Raw genomic sequence first — 22,290 nt, 5'->3', positions numbered from 1 at the left:
CAGTGGAATTATTTACAACGTTACAAAGATAACATGTATAATTTTGCGCTACTGGGGGTCTAAATTAAAGTGACGGTAATAAACAGACAAGACGACTGTCGGTGTGTGGAGAAAAGACAAAAGGGGTTATGTTAATAAAGTCCGCTGTTACTCAGTAAAGTCTGATACATGTATTCGATGGTTACATTGAACTAGATTTTGTTTTTGTTAGTTTGTGTAATTTTATCTCATTTCTCATAGGTGATGTTGCAAAAATGAATTTTTAAGAGGGATTTGAATGATGAGGTGGCTCTGAGGAGTCTTCAATGAGGACGAGTGGCATGGAAGAAGGCATGTAGGCAGGAATCAGAGAGGAGACAGAGGGGAGGTTGAGATTTGTGTCACCATTGAAAAATCAGCAGGAAGTGTGGGAGGTCACATAAAAGGAGACATATAGATAAGGGCTGAATAGATTGTGGGGCTTTAAAAGACTTGACAAGGAGTTTGAACTCAGTATGGATTACCAATGAAGAGATGAAATATTATAATAAAGGCCCTGTACAAAACAACACATTACTGCATTGGTTCCACTTAGTTCATATTTTCAAGCTTATTTTCACAAACATGAGGGCTAGGAACCTCAGCTGGTGTAAACTGTCTTAGGCCCATTGGCTTTGAGGGGCCTGTGACAATTTTCACCAACTGAGGATTTGCCTGTTATGTTTTTTTAATGTAAGTTTAGCACGTTACACGGGATCATGTTCTGCAGCTAGGAGAGGATTCTGTGACAAATTTCATGGCCATAGAGCCCATGGCGCATCAACTACAATCCTCATTCGTGTAATGTGCATTGTTTGCATGTGTTGTTATACATACTGTGTGTTTTTATTCAAAGTGTATTTTGAAGATGGCCATTTATATCAAGGCCATAAAATCTACACTGGAGATAAAATGCTTGCTATCATATTGCAACTAGTACCAGGTAATTTTAGGTATTCGTTCTGAGAGAGAAATACAATTATGTTCAGCCCATTGGAGTTTCCCCAGTGGAGCATGTGGTTGTGCACAAAGCCCTGATACCTGGAGGACAATCTGAAGCTACAATAAGCCATGATGGCAACCATCCTATCCTGCCAGAGCAGTAAGATCTAACTAGAGCATAGCTTCTGATTGCTGTAGACAGACACAACATTAGCTCCACTGGCATTTGGCATGGAGTTGTGTAACTAATGAACAGGGCAGGTGGAACAAAAAAGAAAAAGGGAGAGAGACATAACCTCTCTATCCATGCACATGTGCACATGCACACACAAATGATACTTACATCATACTTTTCGCTGGCCCAGTCCAGCCAATGTTCTCTTTTGGGGAATTGTTTGCTGCGATGCCGAAACCTGTTTTTGACAGCAAACTGTGAAAAGAACATTATTAAATTTAGATTAATTACACTGAATATCATTTAAACATGATGCAACAAATATTTGTAATTATAAGGTCACAGTGACTTACAATAATAAGAGAATCTTTCCTTAAGAGCAAATTATACTCCTCAATTTATTTTTAATTTATATGTATTATTATTAAAAGGTAAATGTTTTTATGAAACTGTTTTAAACACTTAAAGGAAGTGTTTTGCTGTATGTCTCTCATGTCTCGGATTCAGGGAAACACTCCCAATGTTAGAGGAAACCAAGCAGTTCAGAAAAATAGGTAGTGCCTCTTAACATTGGGCGCTGCAGGGAACTCTGTGTGGCCTTGTCTACACAGGTAGGTTTTTGCAGAGTACACTTTCAGTGTTTAAAAAAATAAGAAGATAGTTTCATTTTAAACAGAAATTCTTCAGAATGGAATTGCACTTTAAGGATAAATCTTGTTTACATGAAACATTAATATGTATTTGCCAATGAATTCCTCATTCCAACAAAAAATAGTATGTAGCTGTGCTAGAGGTACATTAGCAAATCTGTATGTGGGGAGCCCAGAACTGGAATAGCAGGGGGTACTACAGGTCAGGATTGAGGGAACCTTCATAAAGCCCCACTGAAATCCCTGGCACAATGGGGCCCTAATTTTGCTTGGGGCCTCAAAGAACCATGATACAACTAACCACATAAATAATAATAAACTTTTACTGAAATTAAGAGAGTTTAGCAGCTGGATTGTTAAAAGCTGGCTGGCTTGAAATCAAGTCAATGCAGGATTATTTAATGTGTGCGTTTGTGTTATACAATCGTTAGGCTCAATTAAGAAAAACAAACAGAAATCAGAGGGAATCTCAAAAACTCAGAAACTTCTTTTATACCTGTTTTTGACAATGTTTGCCCCCACTATTTTACTGGTAAAATTAAAAATTATTTTGATTGACAGCCAAAACCCCATAAATAGACACAAAATCTTGTTTTATAAAAAACAATTATTTCTTGAAGATAAATTGAAGAATCTTTCTATAAATCTAAACATGTCAGCAAGAATCCAGCCAACTGAAAAGCTCAGATTACTTGTGACAGAAGTAATTGCAACATTATGATGGAATTTCATTTCTGACTGAAATGGAATAAACAGTTTGCAAACTACAAAGTTTATGAATGTCATAAATATTATCCATAGGTGGTAAAGACCAACCCTACTGGAAAAGTCCAGCAACGCTTTTCCAGGTAGTCTGGCATTACTTACTCCAATGCACTTGGACACCTGGAGCATGATATTGCCTTCAGGATGAGCTTTCTTATACATTCTGCTTCCAAGTATGAAGACCACTACAGTAAGTAAACAGAAAACATTTCAGGATTGACTGAAACTAGAGGAAAATACTTTAATACACAAAACATAATGACGAGCTTTTAACACTAGGTATATAAAAGTGTAACCGTTTAAATGTTTAAATGGTAACCAGCTGTTTAAATGTTTTAAACAGCTTATTACCATTTAAACGTGAGAGGGGAGCGGCAGCTTGGCTCAGCTCCCTGCCAGTGAGAAGTTCCTTGCTGCTCCAGGGACAGAATAAACTGCTCCAGGTCTATAGCAGGCACAGGGCATGCTCCCTGACATGCTGGCACAGCAATGCACATTGTAACAGTCTGCCCACTCCCATCCATGTGCATGAAGGTGGGATGTAATAGCTCTTTGGATCTTGCTTCTCTTCTGGTGCTATCACTCATGATATGGTTAACTGGTGCAGGAGCATAATCACACATCTTGCACCCCTTTATGCTCTGGCACTGCCATGCTGGCCCAGACCATAATTTGGCCCTTAATAGTAAAACTCTTTTTATCAGACAATTTTCCCTTAATTATTAGATTTTGATTTTACTGCTATTTCTAGAGCAAAGGTACCAAGCCTAACCCTTCATTTGTACCCCTAATATGAGACCTTGCTTTCTCCCTGATCAGGTTTTGGGATGTTGTGATGGAGTCACATCTGGTAACCTGAGAAGATGTAGTCCATTAATTTTCTACTTTAATATTGCTGCCATAGTTTGAACCTTATCCATAATGCTATGCAACACCTGAGCAGCAGTACATAAATGTGCGTTTCTATTTTAGCTTTCTAGAGTGCAGCAGCACACCCAAGCACAGGTGACCCTCAGAGTTACAAACACCAGAGTTACGAACTGACTGGTCAACCACACCCCTTATTTGGAACTGGAAGTACTCACTCAAGCAGCAGCAGAGACCCCAAAAAAGGCAACTACGGGACAGTGCTGTGTTAAATGTAAACTACTAAAAAAATAAAGAGAAAGTTTAAAAAAAAAGATTGGACAAGGGAAGGAAACTGTTTCTGTGCATTTAAATTCAGAGGGGTCAAAGCAGCATTTTTCTTCTGCACAGTAAAGTTTCAAAGCTGTATTAAAGCAATGTTCAGTTGTAAGCTTTTGAAAGAACCGCCATAATGGATTGTTCCGAGTTACGAACATTTCAGAGTTACGCAAAACCTCCATTCCCAAGGTGCTTGTAACTCTGAGGTTCTATTGTAATTTCAACACATGGAGCTCTCTACCATACATATATATCTACCTGTATGGTGTTAATCTGCAGAGATGCAAATGCTACATCAGGAATCTTGGAGTATAAAGAACAAGGCAGCCTCCCCCTTGAATTCCATATTTCTAAGCAAACAGTCTTGTTTTCTCTTCTCATATAAAGAGTAGCCAATATAATAAAGTGAATTTGTGCAGTAAATAAAATGGAAAACGTGCAACGTACTCAATGAAACAGCCATGAGTGCGGCAGGCACTCCAAAGGCCAGTGGGTAACACTGTTGCTTGGTGTGAATTCCACATTCTTCGCCTGAAGGAAATAAAACAGTATTATACAAGAGTATTGCATTTTAGTGTTTCAGCTAGCATTTAAGCTATAAATTTTACCTAGAAGTATCTTGCTAGCGATTAATCTGTCTTGCTCTGACAAGTTTAGTCAGTTTTAATTTAGTTTAGTCAGCTTTCTAGTCAAACCATTGAGTAAAGGCCTATCTTTCTTCCTTCAGTTGACTCTTTCTGTTTAAGCTACAGAAGTTATTTTCAATGATATACCAGCAAGGAAGGGCCTCATATATTTTTTCATATGCTCATCTGCCACCTATCCCAGAAAGGGATAGCAAATTATGTTAACTAATCTCCTAAACTAATAATAAAATGACAGCAATGAACTGGAATAGGATGCCAGGAATCGAAAGGTCTAAATTTGAGCTACATTTATTTGGGATCATCTGCATAATTCACTTGTGGCTTTGCCAATCTTGAGAAAGCAGCCATTTCAAAGTCATGCCTATAAAATCTATAATCCATCATACAGTATATCACATACTCCACTTACAGATGTATGTGTGTGCATGTGTGTATAGTCACTACACTATATAATCAGAGTTAAACATAGAAAGGAAGGACAGAAAAACAAAAGCATATTCAGTCATATACAGTTTATTAAGGAATGAACCTCAGATGCTGGTGATTTAGAATTTGCTTTACATTTAGCAGGCTATCACTTCCATTAAAACAAAATCACTGAGACCTTTATCATTAGAACACATTAAAAACTTCCATTTTGATAGACTTAATGTGTTGTATATTTAAGTGTGTATGTGCCTATACATTATGTATGTATTCATCCCTTGTAATACCCTTTAACCTCTGAATAAAAAGCTCCCTTTCTTCCTTCCCCACCCCTCAAACATAGAAAATCAAATGATATTGTTTTCCTTCCTTTTTTGGGGGGGGGATGATTTTAATTATGATTAAAAAAATGCTGTATTAATATCACTGTAGAACAAAGCCTTCTTTGAGCCACAAAAGACTCACGGCAGCAGTGCTGGCTTCCACACCTTCCCATCAGGTGTGAAAGTCATAGAGTCTCCATGGCCATTCCATCTTTAGCCTCTCTGAGGCTGCAAGAAAGATGCCAGCTAGCCTCAGCTATGACAATGGGTTTTTGTGATCTTGATATTTCTACTTTAGAAATAAACTGAAATTATAAACGTCTCATAAGCCATCAGATAGTAATGACTTCTGCGTGGACTCAAAGTAGTTGTCTAAAACTAAAATACCCTTATGTGATACTAATCCAAGAAGTATTCTAGCCCCACTGCCTTATTATTATTTTTTTTTAGTATGCTATGCTGTTTAACCAGTTTGTAGACAACAACATGCAAGTTTACCTCTGAGAATTGGAGTGATTATAGTAGAAAGGAGACTTCCAGCATTAACAGACAAATAAAACAGAGAGAAGAATCTACTTCTTTGTTTTTCCTGCAGTGAGAGTAAGAACATACATTTTTAAGACTTATGTAGAGCATGGTTAGTCAGAATTACGTGGCTCAGACTCTGCTGGCCTAAATTAACAATGTAAAATTGGAGTCAGTCCAATATTATATTTAGTGCTGTCCTGATGACACAGAACATGTATTTATAGAGAACACTGTAGTAGGATCTAGCTCTTCTTTTGGACACCTAAGGAGCAGAGCAATGGGCCCATCTGAAGATGTATATCTATTATTATTAAAAACGAAATATGAGTCCAACTACATTTGAAACATATTGTTACCTGGTCCTCTTCAAACTGATCTCCACCAAATGCTGATACACAGGGCTTGATTCCACCAGTACCAAGAGCAATCAAGAGCAGGCCAAGCATAGACAGACCACTGGGGAAGGGGGAAAATGTCACTCAGTTTACTTTAGTATAGGTAAAGGAACATCCCACCAGGAGAAATGCCCATGCTTGCTAATAGCAACAGCATTAAACAAAAGAATGCTTAACTAAGGCTGTGTCCTAATATTCAGAAATGCCATTGACCAGTTTCTGGTCTATATATGCCACCGGGGTGGCTTCAAGGAAATGCAATGGACTGGAGAAGAATGACCCCAGTACAGGAACAGCATAGGGTGAGTTAAACAGTCCTACACTGCCCCCCCCCCCTTAGATGCACAGCATAGAGGGCATGCTGGGGCCAGGGACTCAAGGGAGTGCATTGGGGATGAGGGTGCAATTGTAGCACTAAGCACTATAGGGATTCTGGATTTCAGAGAGCCTACTGGCAGTCCAGGAAAAGCTGCTGTAAGTTAAAGCAGCTCATGGAACTAAGCTACTTTATACCAGGGGCCATTTCAGGCCCTCTCCTCCTTTCCTCTCCTTTCTCTACGAGTGCAGCCTGGAATTTACTCCTCAAACACCTGTGTCCTAAAGCACCTAAGGCAGAAGGGGCCCAGCTATAACAATTCCCAGTTGGGAATAGCTTCCAAGGTGCTGAGAAGGTGAGTTCTAACTTCTAGAGATAAATAAATAATGGGGATTAAACTGTCCAGGAATAAATGTAGGCTGGAAATGAGAAGAAGGTTTCTATCCATCAGATGAGGGAGATTTTGGAACAGCCCCCCAGTAGGAGGAGTGGGGGAAACAATGCAGCTAGTTTTAAGACAGCATGAAAGGTAGCATAAAACCATCTTTTCCGACGCTGATGCTGGCCTGTGCTTTCTGTGCTGCATCTCAAGGGGTGCAGCACAGTCTCTAGCATGATACTCATGATACTCAGCTGTGCCAGAAAGTGAAGATAAAGTAATGAACTTTAGTTTATTCAGATATTCTTTCTTGGCTCATTTATCTGGGAGAAATATTCTATTTTATTTAGGAGTAATGATATCATTTACTTGGAAATAAAGATACAGTTTTATGAGGCAATTTGAATGGTGTTATTGTATCGTGCACAGTATGTTTCTGGATGTTAAAATTCCAGCTCCAAAATCAAACTAATGTAAAATAGTAAATTAACTACAAGGTTTCAGTGAACCTTTTTTGCCGAAACCTTGTGCATTGATGAAAATCTGCTGTCTGACTGATGAAACTCATAAAATGTATAGTTCATACTCGATATAGAGTTAGTCTGCCTTTGTAACCATCCCCTTACAGAACTCAGATTTTCATAAAATTTGAATGAAAGAAGTCTGCTACAGGTAAATAAATGGCTGCCCCACTTAAAGTAAGTGAAATCGGTATGGTTTGAACTTTGCACACATCCTGTGAAACCTTTCAGGTGGATAAAATAAAAGAGAGAAACTATTTAAAAGCAGCAAACTACATGTGTTCTCTTCTATAAAACTATGGGATCTTAGGAAAATTGATTGTGTAAATTAAAGCTGCTCTAGGGCAGCTATTTAAGCAGCTGATCAATACAGGTCTCAGTGGTCTTTTCCACATTTTAGGGGTCATATAACAACATGGATATGATAGCTTCCTTATAAATAGCAATAAATAAGAAGAGGCTGATCATTAGACAATTTAAATAACAAGTACAATAAATGAAAGACCTAAATTATTCTATCATGCATTAATCTGGAAGACAGAAATGTGTAATGCAACTTACATGTGCAATGGAATGTTATCAGGAATTCCATCCCTGTTATAGTCAGTCAAGTCATTTATGGAACTTACTGCCATGACCACCTGTCCAATGGTATAAACAATGGACAAGGAGACAATGGTCCTGTTGTAAAGGAAAAAGACAGAAAATATGTCCTTTTAGCTGCACAGTTAACTCAGATTTCTTTCTAGTTCACAAGGATGTTTCAGGCAGAAAGATAATTGGTTAGAATAAACATGATGAATAAATGAACCATGATATAGCTAAGAGACTCTTATCACAAGACACTGTAAATATATCAAAACATTTCTCGAATGAACAATTTATCTCATACCAGTATACTTTTAATACTTAATTTTAAAAGTAATCTCTGTTTAAGCAAAATAAATAATTTAATTATATTGCTTAATTAAATTAAAATAAGGTAATGAGACAAAAGGTATCAGAAAAAAGATTTGTATCCAGGCATGTTATTTAAAATCTACATATTGTGACTACATCATCTGCCAGTGCTTAAGTGATTGCCTCATTAATAACCAGTGAGGAAAAAAAGCAAGACTGTGAAAGTTCTTTTGTCCTATTTAATGTATTGTGAAATTTTAATTGTGTATTGCATTATAGCAACAATATGCAATGTGTGCTCTGGGTATGTTACTGTTCATAGTTCTCTATTTTTCTTCATTGAAACTGCAGGAAAAAAATAATGAAAACTACACAAAAATATCTTCAGAAATAATGAGAATAGCTCATTAGCCAGTTCACTCAGATTAAAGTGTAGTCATCTATAAACGGACTAATATTCAAAACTAGCATCAGGATAATGCAAACTGCTAGTATCAAACGTGACTTTCTCAGTTGCCATGGGGCAACTGAGTGTGCATATTGTAGTGTGACCAAGATGTTCATAACTTTAAACTTGTGTCCATTCTTCTTCCACAAAGCCCTTAAATATGTTCTTAACTTTAACTTCAATGGGACTTAAACATGTGATTAAAATTAAGCATGTGCTTAAATGCTTTGCTGAACGGGAGCTTAGTACAAATCCACAGACACACACATTACGGTTTTGGAGGAAATGGACCAAAATCTAATGTGCAGTGAGAGAGGCAGACATGCATCCGGAAAAAGGAGAAAAAAAGCAGGTGTAATAGTGGACAAGATTGTCACATGGTGAGGAAAATATTCAAAATTCCACCCAAATAACACCGGAATTCACCTTCCTGTTCCAAGAACAATGCAGGAAAGGCCATGCTGAGAGACTGCTTGAATCCCAAATCGGACAGACAAAAGTGAAAGAACTGAAGGAAGCTGAAATCTACTCAATTTACAAAAAAATGTGCAAAGCGTAATTTCAGGAACTACAACTGCCAAATTCTCCTGGTTTTATAGAACATTTTCCTATTTTTAAAAAATGTTTTGCAGTGTTAAAAATCCACACAACTGAGGGAAACAGCAAAATGCAAAGTACTATCAAGTGCACCAAGTAAAAAACAGAAAGAATATAGAAAATACATTTTTTCTCTAATTTCTGTCAGTTATAATCACTTTAGGTGCTAGTCTTAACAACAATAGAAAACACATTTCAGATAGGAGTGTAACTTTTTCTGAGCTGATAGTGAGAAAATCTTGTTGCTGTTCTTTATTTGGCAGGCTCAGATACTACAGTGATGAGCGCCCTATAAGTAATAGAGACAATTTATGCAATTGGTTCTGTATGATTTATTTATATGCACAGCACATTACAAAAATGCTATGTACTCTCTACCACAGACCAGAACTCCCTGTCCAACAAAGTATGGAGAAAGTCCGAGGGTCCTCCAACACAGAGATAGTGTACAGGTACAGTGAATGATTACTTGAGGACTAAGCCTCCATGATATTAATGTTATAATTATTAGTACTTTGGCTAACCTCCACACAGTCATAATAATTAATAAGCTGTCTGTCTGTTAACCATCCTCATGAACTATACTGTGTTAGTTTTTGGACATAGAGCTTTAAAAATTACAAAAAAATATATTTTAGAAGTAAATCAAAAGGTTTATTGTATTTCCACTTGTCAAGACTCAGGTTCTAAGTTCCAAGAGAGCAGTTCATTGAACTCATAGCAAGTTTTTGCAAGATCAGCAATTTAAACAGCTTTGACAATCTGATATAAATCAATTATTGTATGAAAAACACAGAACCCTAAAGCCTGGTCTTGGTAAATGAGTTAAAAGTTGAAGGTTGGAATTCACAAGGTGGCCATATGTGCCACTTTAGGCTCCTAAGTCCAATATTTAGTTGCCACTGGCATTCACAAATCCCCTGTGCAGCTGCCATGTAACCCTATAGGTGCCATGTTTCCCCCATTAAAGTCTCCAGAGTGCCTAAGTTCCATGCACATAGCTGACTAAATCTTGACACCAACCAGTAGATTGGTGCCTAACTAACGCCTAAGCCTCAGTGGGACCAGAAACTATGCATACCCTGACTGTCTTGCCTTCAGGACCTGCTCAGGTAGGCATGCTGAGAGCACACCTAAACCCCCACAAAGACAATGAAAAGAGAGATGCATGCCCCCTCCACCTTATGATCTTTAGTTTAGTGGTTAGAGCACTCACCCAGGATGTGTTCAAACCCACCCTCTGCCTGAGGGAGAGGAAGGATTTGAATGTGGGTTTCCCACCTCCAAGGTGAGCCCCTGGGTTATGTGGTAGTCTGGGGCAGATTCTTCCTGTTAAAGCTGTTCCACTGTACATAAATAATTAAATTTTCAGCAAGGGAATTAAAACTGGTATCTCTCACCTCCCTGGTGAGTGCCCCACCCATTTGAATATGGACTCATTCTCACACTCTCACTGTCCCAATGAATATTTATGTCAGTGACCGAAATGTGGCTTTAAAACTCAAGCTATTCCTAACTTCCAGTTCTGAGCAAAATCTACTAAAACTTGAAGCGTCTATATGAATCTGGATTCATGAACTCCAGCTCCTGACAGAGTATTCCTGTATCCTGAGGATGGTTTGAAACACTCCTTCTCTAAAGCAACAGTTGGCATTTCATTGCTTTCTTCAGTCATGCCTTCATTTGATATTTTTCTTTTTGAATAAGCACTCACTTGAACTTTCCAAGCCAGGAGTCAGCAATGATTGCTCCAAGGATTGGAGTCAAATAGCATACAGCAACAAATGTGTGGTAGATCACTGTAGATAGGTTATCATCCCAGTGGAGAAAAAATTTGAAGTACAGAACAAGCACAGCTACAAGGGGGAACAAAACAATCTGTTAGGGAAGTGATAATCAGTAACTGAAACCAAAAGCAGGTGAAGAGTGGAAAGGAAGTTACCTCGCATTCCATAGTAGGAGAATCTTTCACAGAACTCATTGATGACAATGAAGAAGATGCTGAGTGGATAACCAAGGCAACTTGGCTGAAAGGGAACAGTGGAACAATGTGAATTACAATAAAGCCATGAAGTGTATAAATAGGATCATTATCTGGCCAGAATCATTAATTCTAGCCCACGTCAGTACAAATGTTACCAATTATGGGCCAGCTAGGGTATATCAGTGTAGGTAGATCTATTGACTGCAATGGAACTAGGAAAAATTGTAATTGAATAAAAACTTTGTGTTTTACATATTTGGGATACTAGGCCTCTAAAGTCTAGCGTAGTTCTGACTAGTATCCCAAAATATGCAAAACACTAAGCTATTATTCAATTACATTATTGTATTAAAATCTAGTGGCATTTTTAGACATCTCTTGTCAAGTGCAAATGATGAACCTTTAGTGTTGGACTAAAGCAAATCTTCCAGAAAGGCAACCATATGAAAACATTGAGAGATGGAGAATCCTCCACTTCCCTTGGTAGTTTGTTCCAGTAGTTAAACACCCTCACTGTTAAAATTTTTGCCTGATTGCTAATTTGATTTTGTCTAGCTTTAACTTCCAGACATTGGTTCTTGTGTACCCTTTTCCCTAGATTAAAGAGCCCTGTAGTACCCAATATTTCCTCCAAATGAAGGTAAAATTTAGGCATGCAAATACATGAGTATATTACTGTGAGTATTTACATGCTGGATCTTTCAGGCCCTAAGAGTTTATGATTACTGAATTATTGAGTTGGATAGCCATGCTGAGTACCGAGGTGAGAGCAATTTAGTTCAAAATTAGTCAAATACAGCCTATATATATGCACAGATCTTTAAAAATCTTTTGTTATCTAAAATGCCTGCATAATGGTTAATGATTTTGAGGCAATAATTATTATTGTTTTATCTGCCCTGAAACTGGAATCTGCAAGCTCTTTGACACACAAACTGAAATGCCATCTCGTATATTTTCACTGTGACGTTGATAAGTACCTCTGTGCCATTACCTTAAATGTTATTTTGCACCTTTACAAGATAATAGAATATTATGAATCACAAACGATACCTCTACATCTCAGCAGCAACAGTACACTAGCTTCACAAACTACTCTGCCATGTCTTAACTCTGGCCTTCTCAGTATCAGTAGGGTTCCACAAATATAGTAAAGATCTCACATACAGGCTAACTGCAAAAAATACATCAGATCTGTGTTTTTAGCTATAACTATAGGAATCTTCCTATCTACCAAAATAAGAGAAAAAGATTCCAATGAGGAATGGAAAGTAGATGAATACAAAAGTTGTTTAAATCCAAACCTATAGGAACAGGGAATAGTAAGTACCATGCAAGGCCCAAACACAACCTCAGGTAAAGGCTACTGTGATGGGCACTTTCAAATTGTCTGAACAGAATGCAGCCTGTCTTCTTGCCATAACTACAGCACAAAGCTAAAACTGACCAGCTGCAGATTTTTATTGCTGACGATACTGAATATGTAATTTCTCCTTATCTATCTAGTAGTTTTAAAGTAGATGCAGATATGATGACTGTTTAATTTTGATAACATGATTTACATATATGAATGATGGTCAGGCTACCAACCAGTTTTCAGTGCAGTCCTTTGTGTCTCAAAATGTGGACTTCTCTGCTATAAATCATAATTTATCAAAGCAGTACAGCTTCTGTTACTGAACACTATGAGACACAGTATCTTGAAAATAGAAAAGCTAAAACAATGTCACAAATTAAAATTAGTTCTCTGTGGAAAAGCAAGAAAGGGAACAGAAATGCTCTGCCTTTCCGATGTATGCCATTACCATTCATAGCTTACTGGTTTTGGGCCTGATCCTGCAAGGTGCTATTAGTTCTGCAGTTTGCAGAATCAAATTTCAAGAAAATCTTCATCTGATTTCAATGGAGCTATGCCAATTTACACCTGCTGAGGATCTGGTCCTTAAACTTTAGTCAGTTCTGTGATTAATACCTCGCTTTTTAAAAAGCTTGGAAAACTTTAGTGTGTACTATAAGAAATTACTTAACTTCTGAAAAGAATTTCATAAACTACACTTGTTTTGGATATCTCATAGTTCAGACTTCTTAAACTGGGGACACTACAGTCTTGTGAGGCTAATTAGTACAGAGATCACAGGAAATCATGATACTTAGCCATATAACCCTGGTGGCAAAAGATCAAGTACAGAAGAATCTTTGAACACAGATTAAACATAATTGTGTATGTCAGCTACAATTAGTTGAAGTGAAAAAGATTATCAAATAGTGGCTTTAAAAAGCAATCAATATTAATATGCAGGCTAAATCTCACAGATAACTTAGTTTGATGTTTAAAAAAATCAATTGTTCCAGAGGTCAAATTTTTCTGAAATTAAAAAACAATTTGTGGTTGAAAAATGGCATTTGATATTGTTCGATTTCATGTTACGAGATTTCAGTAATGTTTATATTTAGACTATTGCAGTAGTGTAAATAATTCAGATCCAATTCAATGCAAAGAAAAACAGCCCAGTCGGTTCAAATGAAAGAAGTTGTACAATGGAAATCCTGCCTGCAGCTAGTGAATTGAGAAGCTTTGGTCAATAATGGAACCTCTGAACATAACTCAAAAGAAATGCTCACTGATTTGCTCATTTATTAAGGAAACTAGATATGGAAAGACTTATTGAGTCCATCACACTGGAAGTATAAACTAGTGTCTTTTATCTATTGTATTAAACTGATACTACATTTGAATCCAGGGCATTCACAAAAACACAGCTTAGTATGATGGTCAGTATCTTGCCAACTGTTATGAATGACATCTGTTGCAGATAGTACCTAGCAATGGGTATGTTATGAGACGTGTTGTAACACCGATCTTGAGTTCAGAGCTGGTTACACTTGCATGGTTATGAGACATCCTTCCATGAAACTACATTGATGGAAGATATGCTAATGGCAGATCCTGGGTTGGGGGTGAGAAACCTTGTGCTGCATGTAAATAAGTATTTTTGTAAAGATTATGACTGGGAGAGAAATAATAAAAAAAGATAAAACTCAAGGATGGGCCTGCCTAGACTACATCCAGTTTACTCCAGGCTCAATTTGTTTTATGTTTTACAGTTTCTTGATTCAAATATTGGTGTACTATATTGGATAAAATCTTCAACAAATGAGCAAAAGAATATATTTGCTTATTAAGGTTTCTACCCGAGAAAAATGAGGCAGCGGGCACCACTCCTCTTAAGGCCAAACCAGAGCAGTCAGCTGAACAAAGGCCTTTCCTAATATGTAAAACTGTCATCTTGCTTAACTGCATCACATAATTATACTTAAGAGTCTACAGTAGGTAGCAACAATTCTTTGTAGTGAAGGTATTTGCTGTGTTTACATTCTGCTTCATTTTTATTTCAGAATTTTCTCTTTATTTTTTATCCTAGGCCTAATAAACTTTACTTTTTTGATAACTGGACTTGGATACTGAGATTTAAAGCATATTGCAATTAGATACTGTTGGGAACTTCAGAAAGAAATAAACTGAGCTCTGATCTCAGTAGAATGGAGTCAGGAGCAGAGATAATGGTCTGGATACACTTTTCAAGAGGTGCTTCAAGGAAGTGGATTTAGGTTAGTTTGAGCATGAGGAAAGCCAAACCCCTAAGGTGTGTTAGAACTGGTTACAAACTGCATGAAGTATATAAATACATGTCTTTTTTCACACTCTGATAAACAAATCTTTGTTTCACGGAAACATTCTCACTTTAACTGAAACAAATGTGACAAGGTATGAAGTACTAGGACTCTTTACAAACCACCCAGCTCTTATTAGCTCCCATTTAGGAGTATGCAAGGGCTGAGAATCTTTCTAAGGGCCTTATCTAATGCACACAGAAGTCAGTCAAAAGACTCCCATTGACCTCGATGGATATTGGATCAGGCCCTAAGCCAAATTCTCTGCTGGGGTAAGTGGGCATAACTCCATTGACTTCAGCTGAGATTATGCCCATTCACACTAGCAGAGAATTTGGCTCTGCATGTCTATAGGAATAATAGGAACATTACTTGAGTACAACAGTCAAACACGTTTTAGAGTTAAAAAAATAAATACTAACCCCATATTTCCTTTCCTTCGTCTTTTTCTCTATTAGGAAAAAAAAAAAAAGAGAGAAGCAAATTTATGTAACTTGGAAATAACATTTCTTACCAAGACAATGGAAAACACAATAATCTTAATTTAATAATAAACACAATATTCTTAATAAGAAAAAATAATTGTAACTAAATTAAATGGTAAATCATTCCGTGTAAACCTGGTGGTGTTAATTAGACATAAGTATTTTTACAAATAAAATGTATGCACAGGGAAAGAAAACTTTCAGACCTCAAAGTGTGGCTTTTTGTAGTCTGAAACAATTGTTTCAAAATTAAATTAAATTGTTTTTGTATTGTGTATCTACAGTAGAGCCATTGCAACTTGAAAGCTATATTTATTTTCAGTCTCATACCAAATTTAGTAAACTCCAATATATTTAAATTTGTTTGAATTAAGAGGCATTGACTATATATGAAAACTTGACCAATGAAGTGTTTTGGAAACAACTGAGGGCAGTAAACGGGATTAGAAATTAAAAAGAAAACAAAAAATTAAGTTAAACTTGAGTATATACTAAAGTTACCTTTCTATTAAATAGAAAATGTAGAGATGAAAACTTATTGTTTAATTTTTGTAGAAAGCCCCACTGTAAACACCAGCTTTGACTAATATCTGCAGTGCTGTAGTCTCCAGGCTTAGGTATTTTAATGCATACACACAGAAAACTATCCAAAATATTTGAATTTACTTCAGATTATCCTAGTGTTAGAAGTTTGGTTGCCTTTTACTTATCTGTTTAATAGAGCGAAGTTAAATACTTCTGTAATTAGCACAAATTCACATTTGGCATTGTTGTTTGAATACTTAGTCCAGGGCAAAGGAATATGAAACTGAAAACAATTTCTAAAGAAGAAAATTGTGATATTTTGTACAGACTGAAAAAAAACTCTTTAAAATGTACTTTCAACCAGCAGGGAACAAGTACTAATAATTCATTTTACTAGTAAGATGAGGGGAGCTAAGAAATACACAAGAATGTAGGAGTCCTAAGATTCATACATAGCTCAAATGGAAAACAATCATGAACAATGCAAGGCAGCATCACACATTCTGTATAGCATGGTCAGACCACATAACCAGAAGCAAATCCATCACTAGTCAGGGTGACACCAAAGTATCAATCAGCCCCAAAGTAGTATCCTGCTTCAACTCAAATCTGGGTGTGCTACCTTTACAGGTTGTTTTACAGACAGGGCACAAATAAAAAGACAAGAGACGCTAAAGGCAAATGCCATTCAGCTGAATCCTGTAGTGCATAGTGTTTGATCCTGCAAAGTGCTGAGCACTATGGCCTGATTCAGCAAATCACTTAAGGATGAGACTAACTTTAAACATGTGAGTAGTCTCACTGAAATTAGTGGAACATGCTTAAATTCGTTGCTGGACTGGACTTCTTTCTGCTCAGCCCTTTACAGGAACGATCCCACTTTAGTGGCCCAAAGTGATTTCATCAGTTCTGCAGGCATGTTTTTCCAAAGAGAGTTGTTTTGCTGGCAGACACGATAAAGAGTTGTTCATGAGAAAGTGTAATGGACGTCAGCATTTCTTATGTTAAAGTTCAGTATCTTGAAGATAAAGTTTAAGTACAGCAGGGATGTGTACTTTGGTTTGCAAACTAAACAAAACTGTAACAGAGTGTCATTATGAAAGGAAATTATATTTCTGCTTACTTGCGTAACATGTGGTCCATAGTTCATTGTGTACACGTATACATGGGCACAATGTACTGACAACAGCAGTCCTGGATACTTTTTAAATTTAGCACTTACTGCAAAGGGTACTAACAAGTATATTTTCAAGGATTTTTAAAAAAATATTTAATCTCTTATTTTGACAAATAGAATAATTATGCAAAACAGACAAAATGAATATGGAAAGTAAGGAAAATCAGCACATGAAAATCATGGATATATTTTTTCTTTATAAAAATAAAGAAGTATAAAATATACCAAAAGCGATTTTGACAATACTTTCAGGATACATACCCTTACATGATGGTTCTGAAATTAACAAAACTGTCCCTTATGGAACTCAAAGAGACATAGAAGTGGATGTCAAAGTAACCATGCTAAAGATTACTTCTATCAATAATATTATCCCTGAATATTTTAACATGTTGACATTTCCAGGGCACATGCAACGTTGTGTCATTTGCATGCCATATCTCCAGCAGTTAGTATTATTTTAAACATATGTATTTATGTTTGTAATTTTTTTTAACCTAAATTGGAAGAAAAAAGAACAATAAAAGCAGTATAGATCTGTGACTTCCACAGGCACTGTGAGGAGGGCTTAGCTTTCAAATTCAAAAGTCTATTATGTAAAATAATTGCAGTATATCACCAGCAGGTGGGGGGGAGGAGGGCGGAATGGAGCACAGGACCAGTCAGTCAATCTCCATAGCCTTGTTGTTCACTGACCATACAGCTTTCCAGTTTGAAATCTAAGATGAAGTCAACTCTGCTTGAGACAGCATAAGGCTACGGAGTCTTCTCTGTGTCTACTGCTGTGCAGCCAAACTAGGATTCCCCTGTTTATGTATCCCAGGGAGTTGCAAGCCTGAGAAGCTACCACCTTGCTTCCCTTGTGGAGTCTCTTAGCCTTCTCATTTGAGGGGAAGCTTTGAAGAAAACTCCACCAGATAAACTGGCAGAATTTCCTGGGTCATCTTTACACCTCACAGTGGTATCTTCATGGGTTTAAATGATTAGGCCTCATTTAACGTGTAATATTGGTGGCCTCGCCAACAAACAAACAGGTAATGTCAATCCCACTAAGCATTTTTTAACACACAGAGATCTTCTGCAGTGTTAATTAATGGGTCAACTACTCCTCTGTGTTATTCTATCTAAGAATCTTGCAGTGAGTACTGAATCCCTAAGCGTGAATTTTTCCCGTTTTTAGAAGGCCTTAGTTTTTGCCAGATAAAAAAGCAAATCCTCAACATCCACTTCTTTAAATGAGGGGGGAAATGTTCATACTCTTTGTCATACATTATGGGGATTTGGGAGCTGATGGACTCCTGGGCATAATACAATCTCTTTGTTCCCCCGACAGCTCTGAAGATCTTATTCCTGTCCAGTATCTAAGCTTTGGAAGGCAATGTTCTTCTCTGGCTTGAATTCAATTGATTCCTCTTGCTGTGCATTTGGAAGCAGCATCCCCATCAGAAAGCTCCATCATATGCATCCAGGCTGAGTGCATTTCACAGACATTTTTCAAATACTAGATGTTACATTGTGAGCGTCTATGTTTCTGGAAATGAGTCGACACTAATGTTTATGGCTCTGACTTGTTTCTTGACCTATTCTAATCTAAATCTGAGGGATTCATTCTCCTTCACCAGGGCAGCTGATCAAGTTCTTGAATGCACTGGAGCCAAGATTTTTCAAAATGGGAGCTTAACCTTGTGCTACTAAGTCCATATTTAGGCACCTAAATAAGTGGCCTGATTTTCAAAAATGCTGAGCAGCTCCCAGCAGTTCCCACTGACTTCAATGTCAGCTCAGCACTTTAAAAAATCTCTATGTGTTGGCGGCATCGCTTTTTGTTTTAAGTAATCCTCACTGTCCTTGACTTTAAAAATGGGTACTTTAACTTAGTGTTAAAACTAACTTCCACTAAACTGACTGTATATGCATCTTTTCCAGGGCTGTCTGTCAAGGACATGAGTGACAGTTCATCTGGCCCAGATGGTATTACTTTATGAGTGTGGAAGTCTCTGGTTTTTGTTGTGAAAAAGTTAATTAATTTTTTTTTTCCCCTCATTGGGTATCTTTTCAGTAAGGTCAGGCCCAAAGAAGTCAGAAAGTATTTTCCATTTATATCATTCTCCTTGATTCTGCCTTATAACATTTGCTCAAGGAATGTATTATTTTAATGGCAATATGACTGTCATTTTTTTCCATTTTCAATGGAAAATGAACCACTTGACTAATTTATGTTCATTGCAAAAGAATATTCCCCAATATATATCTCATCTCATCTAATCATTTCCAAAATATTTTTAACAAATTAGACAAATGATACCTGTTTAAAGCAAAAAGAAATGAGATACCCTTAATCCTCTAGTTAAGCACTGAATCTATCTGAACTGATTATTTACGGATGGGTAAATAAACACACCATGCAACCATCTGCTTGGATTATCCATTTAACATTCAATACCAGGCTGGTGGAAAGTGTTATGGGTGTATTCCCATTCCAAAGCATGAAAATTCCAACTCACATTAGTATTAATGTGTACATTGTACTCTGGCTAAATGAGACCAATCTAGAGAAAAAATTGGGTCCTGCTTTAGAAATCTGCAAAGTTTCTAGAATCCCTGGGCCAACTATTAAGAACTCAAATCATAAACAACAGTCATGTCCTTACACTCCTAGGGCAATTCTTAAACATTTCCGAATTCTTAGTGAAAATGGATCAAGGCAAGAAAGGAAGGTATTTGGAGCAGTGTTCACATGCTCCCAGATTTGGAATGGGCAGCTCTTCCCAGCAGAAAATCTTTGAAGTTACTGAAAGTTTTATTTTACTTGATTCATATGAGGTGACAATACTTTCCCCCTTAAAATATGAATTAATTTGGATAGGGAAAAGTAGGTTTTTGCTGACTATGAAACACCTATTGGATAAAAAATTGCTGGGACAGAGAGCCCTGAAGTGAAAAAAAAAATCACTATAATTAAATACAGTTAAAATTTCAGAGAGGTTCATACAGCCCTGCTAACTCACTGGCCTTATATTTATGTGGTACTAGTTCTGGTTTTGTCCCACAAAACATTTGCTGTGGGATGAGTTTATGTTTGAACAGAAACCTTAACTTTCCCTGATTTTTGTGTAACTCGAATTTCTTCGCATCCTATTTTGTTTTTCCAACCCCCCCGGTGATTGTATTATTTTAGCTATGAAAGGGGTTGGTCGGTCAGGGTAAGGAAGCTTAGCGCGACCCCTCTAGTAAGAGGGGCTGCCCTGGCACGCAGACACGGCCAGTTTCGGCGAGCTCCACGCCACCCCCCAGCTCTCTGCCCTTCAGTGGGAGCCCAGCCTGGCGGGGTTTCGCCCACAGCTGTGCGCGGGCCCAGCGCCAGGAGCTGCGAGCGGAGCACGCCGGGGAGGAGCAGAGCGATTTAGCAACTAGGCGTCTTGCAAAACGTGCCTCTGCTGCAGGCGCCCCCAAAGGATTTGCTCAGTCCGCCCTTCCCCGGCGACAGCCGCTCACTGCCACGCAGACACGCTGCTCCCCGGCCAGTTCGTGGGAAGATCTCACGGGTCGCCCGGACACCGGGCGCGGCTGCCGGAATCCCCCGCAACCTGCTCGGGGAAGGCGGGCACGTTTGGGTTGCATCACCGGTGGCTGTGAGCCGAAAGGCCGGGCGCGGGCAGGACCGAGAGCAGGAATCGCCTGTGCCCGAGAGAGCCCCGGGCCCCGCCTCTGCTGGCTTGGCTGAAGGCGGCGGGTTCACCAAAAGCACGTTTGTGCTTGGCCCGCCGGGACGCGCTGCGATTCCCTAGGGCAGCCCAGCGCAGGTTCTGCCAGCCTGGGGCCGGGCGCTGGGGGCAGCCACAAAGCGGGGGTCGCACCAGAATAAACTGCTTGCGCAGTCGGACGCTGCTGTCGGAGAGCAAGCCCAGCGAGGAGGAACAGCTAGACACCACGCAGCCCCAAGTAGAAACTTAACTCCAACGAGCAGACCCAGAGCCCTGCATCTCCCACCCCTGCACCCCCACGAGCAGAGACCCAGAGCCCTACATCTCCCACCCCTGCACCCCCACGAGCAGAGACCCAGAGCCCTGCATCTCCCACCCCTGCACCCCCACGAGCAGAGACCCAGAGCCCTGCATCTCCCACTCCTGCACCCCCACGAGCAGAGACCCAGAGCCCTGCATCTCCCACTCCTGCACCCCCACAAGCAGACCCAGAGCCCTGCATCTCCCACCCCTGCATCCCCACGAGCAGACCCAGAGCCCTGCATCTCCCATCCCTGCACCCGCAGAAGCAGATCCAGAGCCCTGCATCTCCCACCCCTGCACCCCCACGAGCAGACCCAGAGCCCTGCATCTCGCACAGGTGCATCCCCAGCTTGCCCCAAGAACGAAGACCTGCAGCGGCCAATACACCTGCGGGATGCCTCCCAAAGCCCCCACTCCAGTCGGTGGAGGAGGACTTTGGCTCTTCTTCCCCCATAACCCAGTGCTAATCTCCTCGCAGACCACCTGTTCCAACAACTTCCTCATCTCCCGCCTCTGGGGAGTTCCCGCCGTGAGGCTCCAGCCCCGGCCACTTACCCATTGCTGCTGCTGCTCCTGACACGTATAAGTCCCGGGCGGTGTGAGGAGGAGATGCTGGCAAAGGCTTTGCTTTAGAAGTGTTCTCCCGGGCCTGGTGCCAAACCCTCCCCAATGACCTGGGCAGGAGCGGCAGGGACAGCAGCAGTGTCCCGGCCCAGCAGCGTGCCAGGCGGGAGGAGTCATTCAGAGCCTGGGGGAGGGGGCAGGACTCTGCACCAGACCCGTGTGGAAACGCTGAGGGAAGATTAAAGCTTTGAGAGTGTCCCTCGTTCCATCCCTGCAGGGCCACTTCCTTGGCTGCCCCAGAATGGGAAGCCAGGAAGTTCGGAGCAGACATTAGGGGCTTATTAAGACTAGGTTAAACGAATATTTTTAAGGGTAGAGAATGACCCCCACACTTGGGGGAATGGGAAGACCAGCAGTAGAGGAAGGAAAAGAAGCCTTAGCAGTAGTGAGAGAGGTGGGGGGGACATGGAGACAGAAATCAAGGGGATTTGTGAAAGACCACAGAGGGGGACTGAAGGAAGATAGAAAGCTGGGTGGGGGGAGTAGAGAAAATGATGAATAGGAGGGAAAGATGGACAGAGCAGTGGAGAGGTTGAAATGTTGGCGCAGATGAGGGGTTGGAGAAATATTGCCACAGAACAAGAAGAAAGGAAAATAGACA

General features: G+C 39.3%; 1 protein-coding gene across 1 annotated transcript in view; it reads right to left on the bottom strand.

Annotated features, from left to right (window-relative positions):
• The window catches only part of SLC15A1 (solute carrier family 15 member 1), a 36,660-nt gene extending 15,016 nt beyond the window's left edge, over positions 1 to 21,644 (bottom strand). Inside the window, exons 1-10 of the mRNA XM_067536789.1 lie at positions 21,621 to 21,644; positions 15,294 to 15,322; positions 11,158 to 11,242; positions 10,930 to 11,071; positions 7,832 to 7,951; positions 6,016 to 6,115; positions 5,630 to 5,720; positions 4,183 to 4,266; positions 2,653 to 2,735; positions 1,304 to 1,390 (exon numbers count right to left, since the gene is read on the bottom strand). Coding sequence (XP_067392890.1) covers positions 1,304 to 1,390; positions 2,653 to 2,735; positions 4,183 to 4,266; positions 5,630 to 5,720; positions 6,016 to 6,115; positions 7,832 to 7,951; positions 10,930 to 11,071; positions 11,158 to 11,242; positions 15,294 to 15,322; positions 21,621 to 21,624 — 825 coding nt within the window. The 5' untranslated portion in view covers positions 21,625 to 21,644. The remainder of the gene's footprint in view (positions 1 to 1,303; positions 1,391 to 2,652; positions 2,736 to 4,182; positions 4,267 to 5,629; positions 5,721 to 6,015; positions 6,116 to 7,831; positions 7,952 to 10,929; positions 11,072 to 11,157; positions 11,243 to 15,293; positions 15,323 to 21,620) is intronic.
• Positions 21,645 to 22,290: the final 646 nt, after the last annotated feature.

Source organism: Emydura macquarii, unplaced genomic scaffold (assembly GCF_026122565.2).
Source record: "Emydura macquarii macquarii isolate MOO-44397 ecotype Brisbane River unplaced genomic scaffold, CSIRO-AGI_Emac_v2 contig_3671, whole genome shotgun sequence".
NCBI lineage: Eukaryota > Metazoa > Chordata > Testudines > Chelidae > Emydura > Emydura macquarii.
Note: the sequence above shows the minus strand (reverse complement) of the source record. Positions and strands in the feature narration are given on the sequence as shown.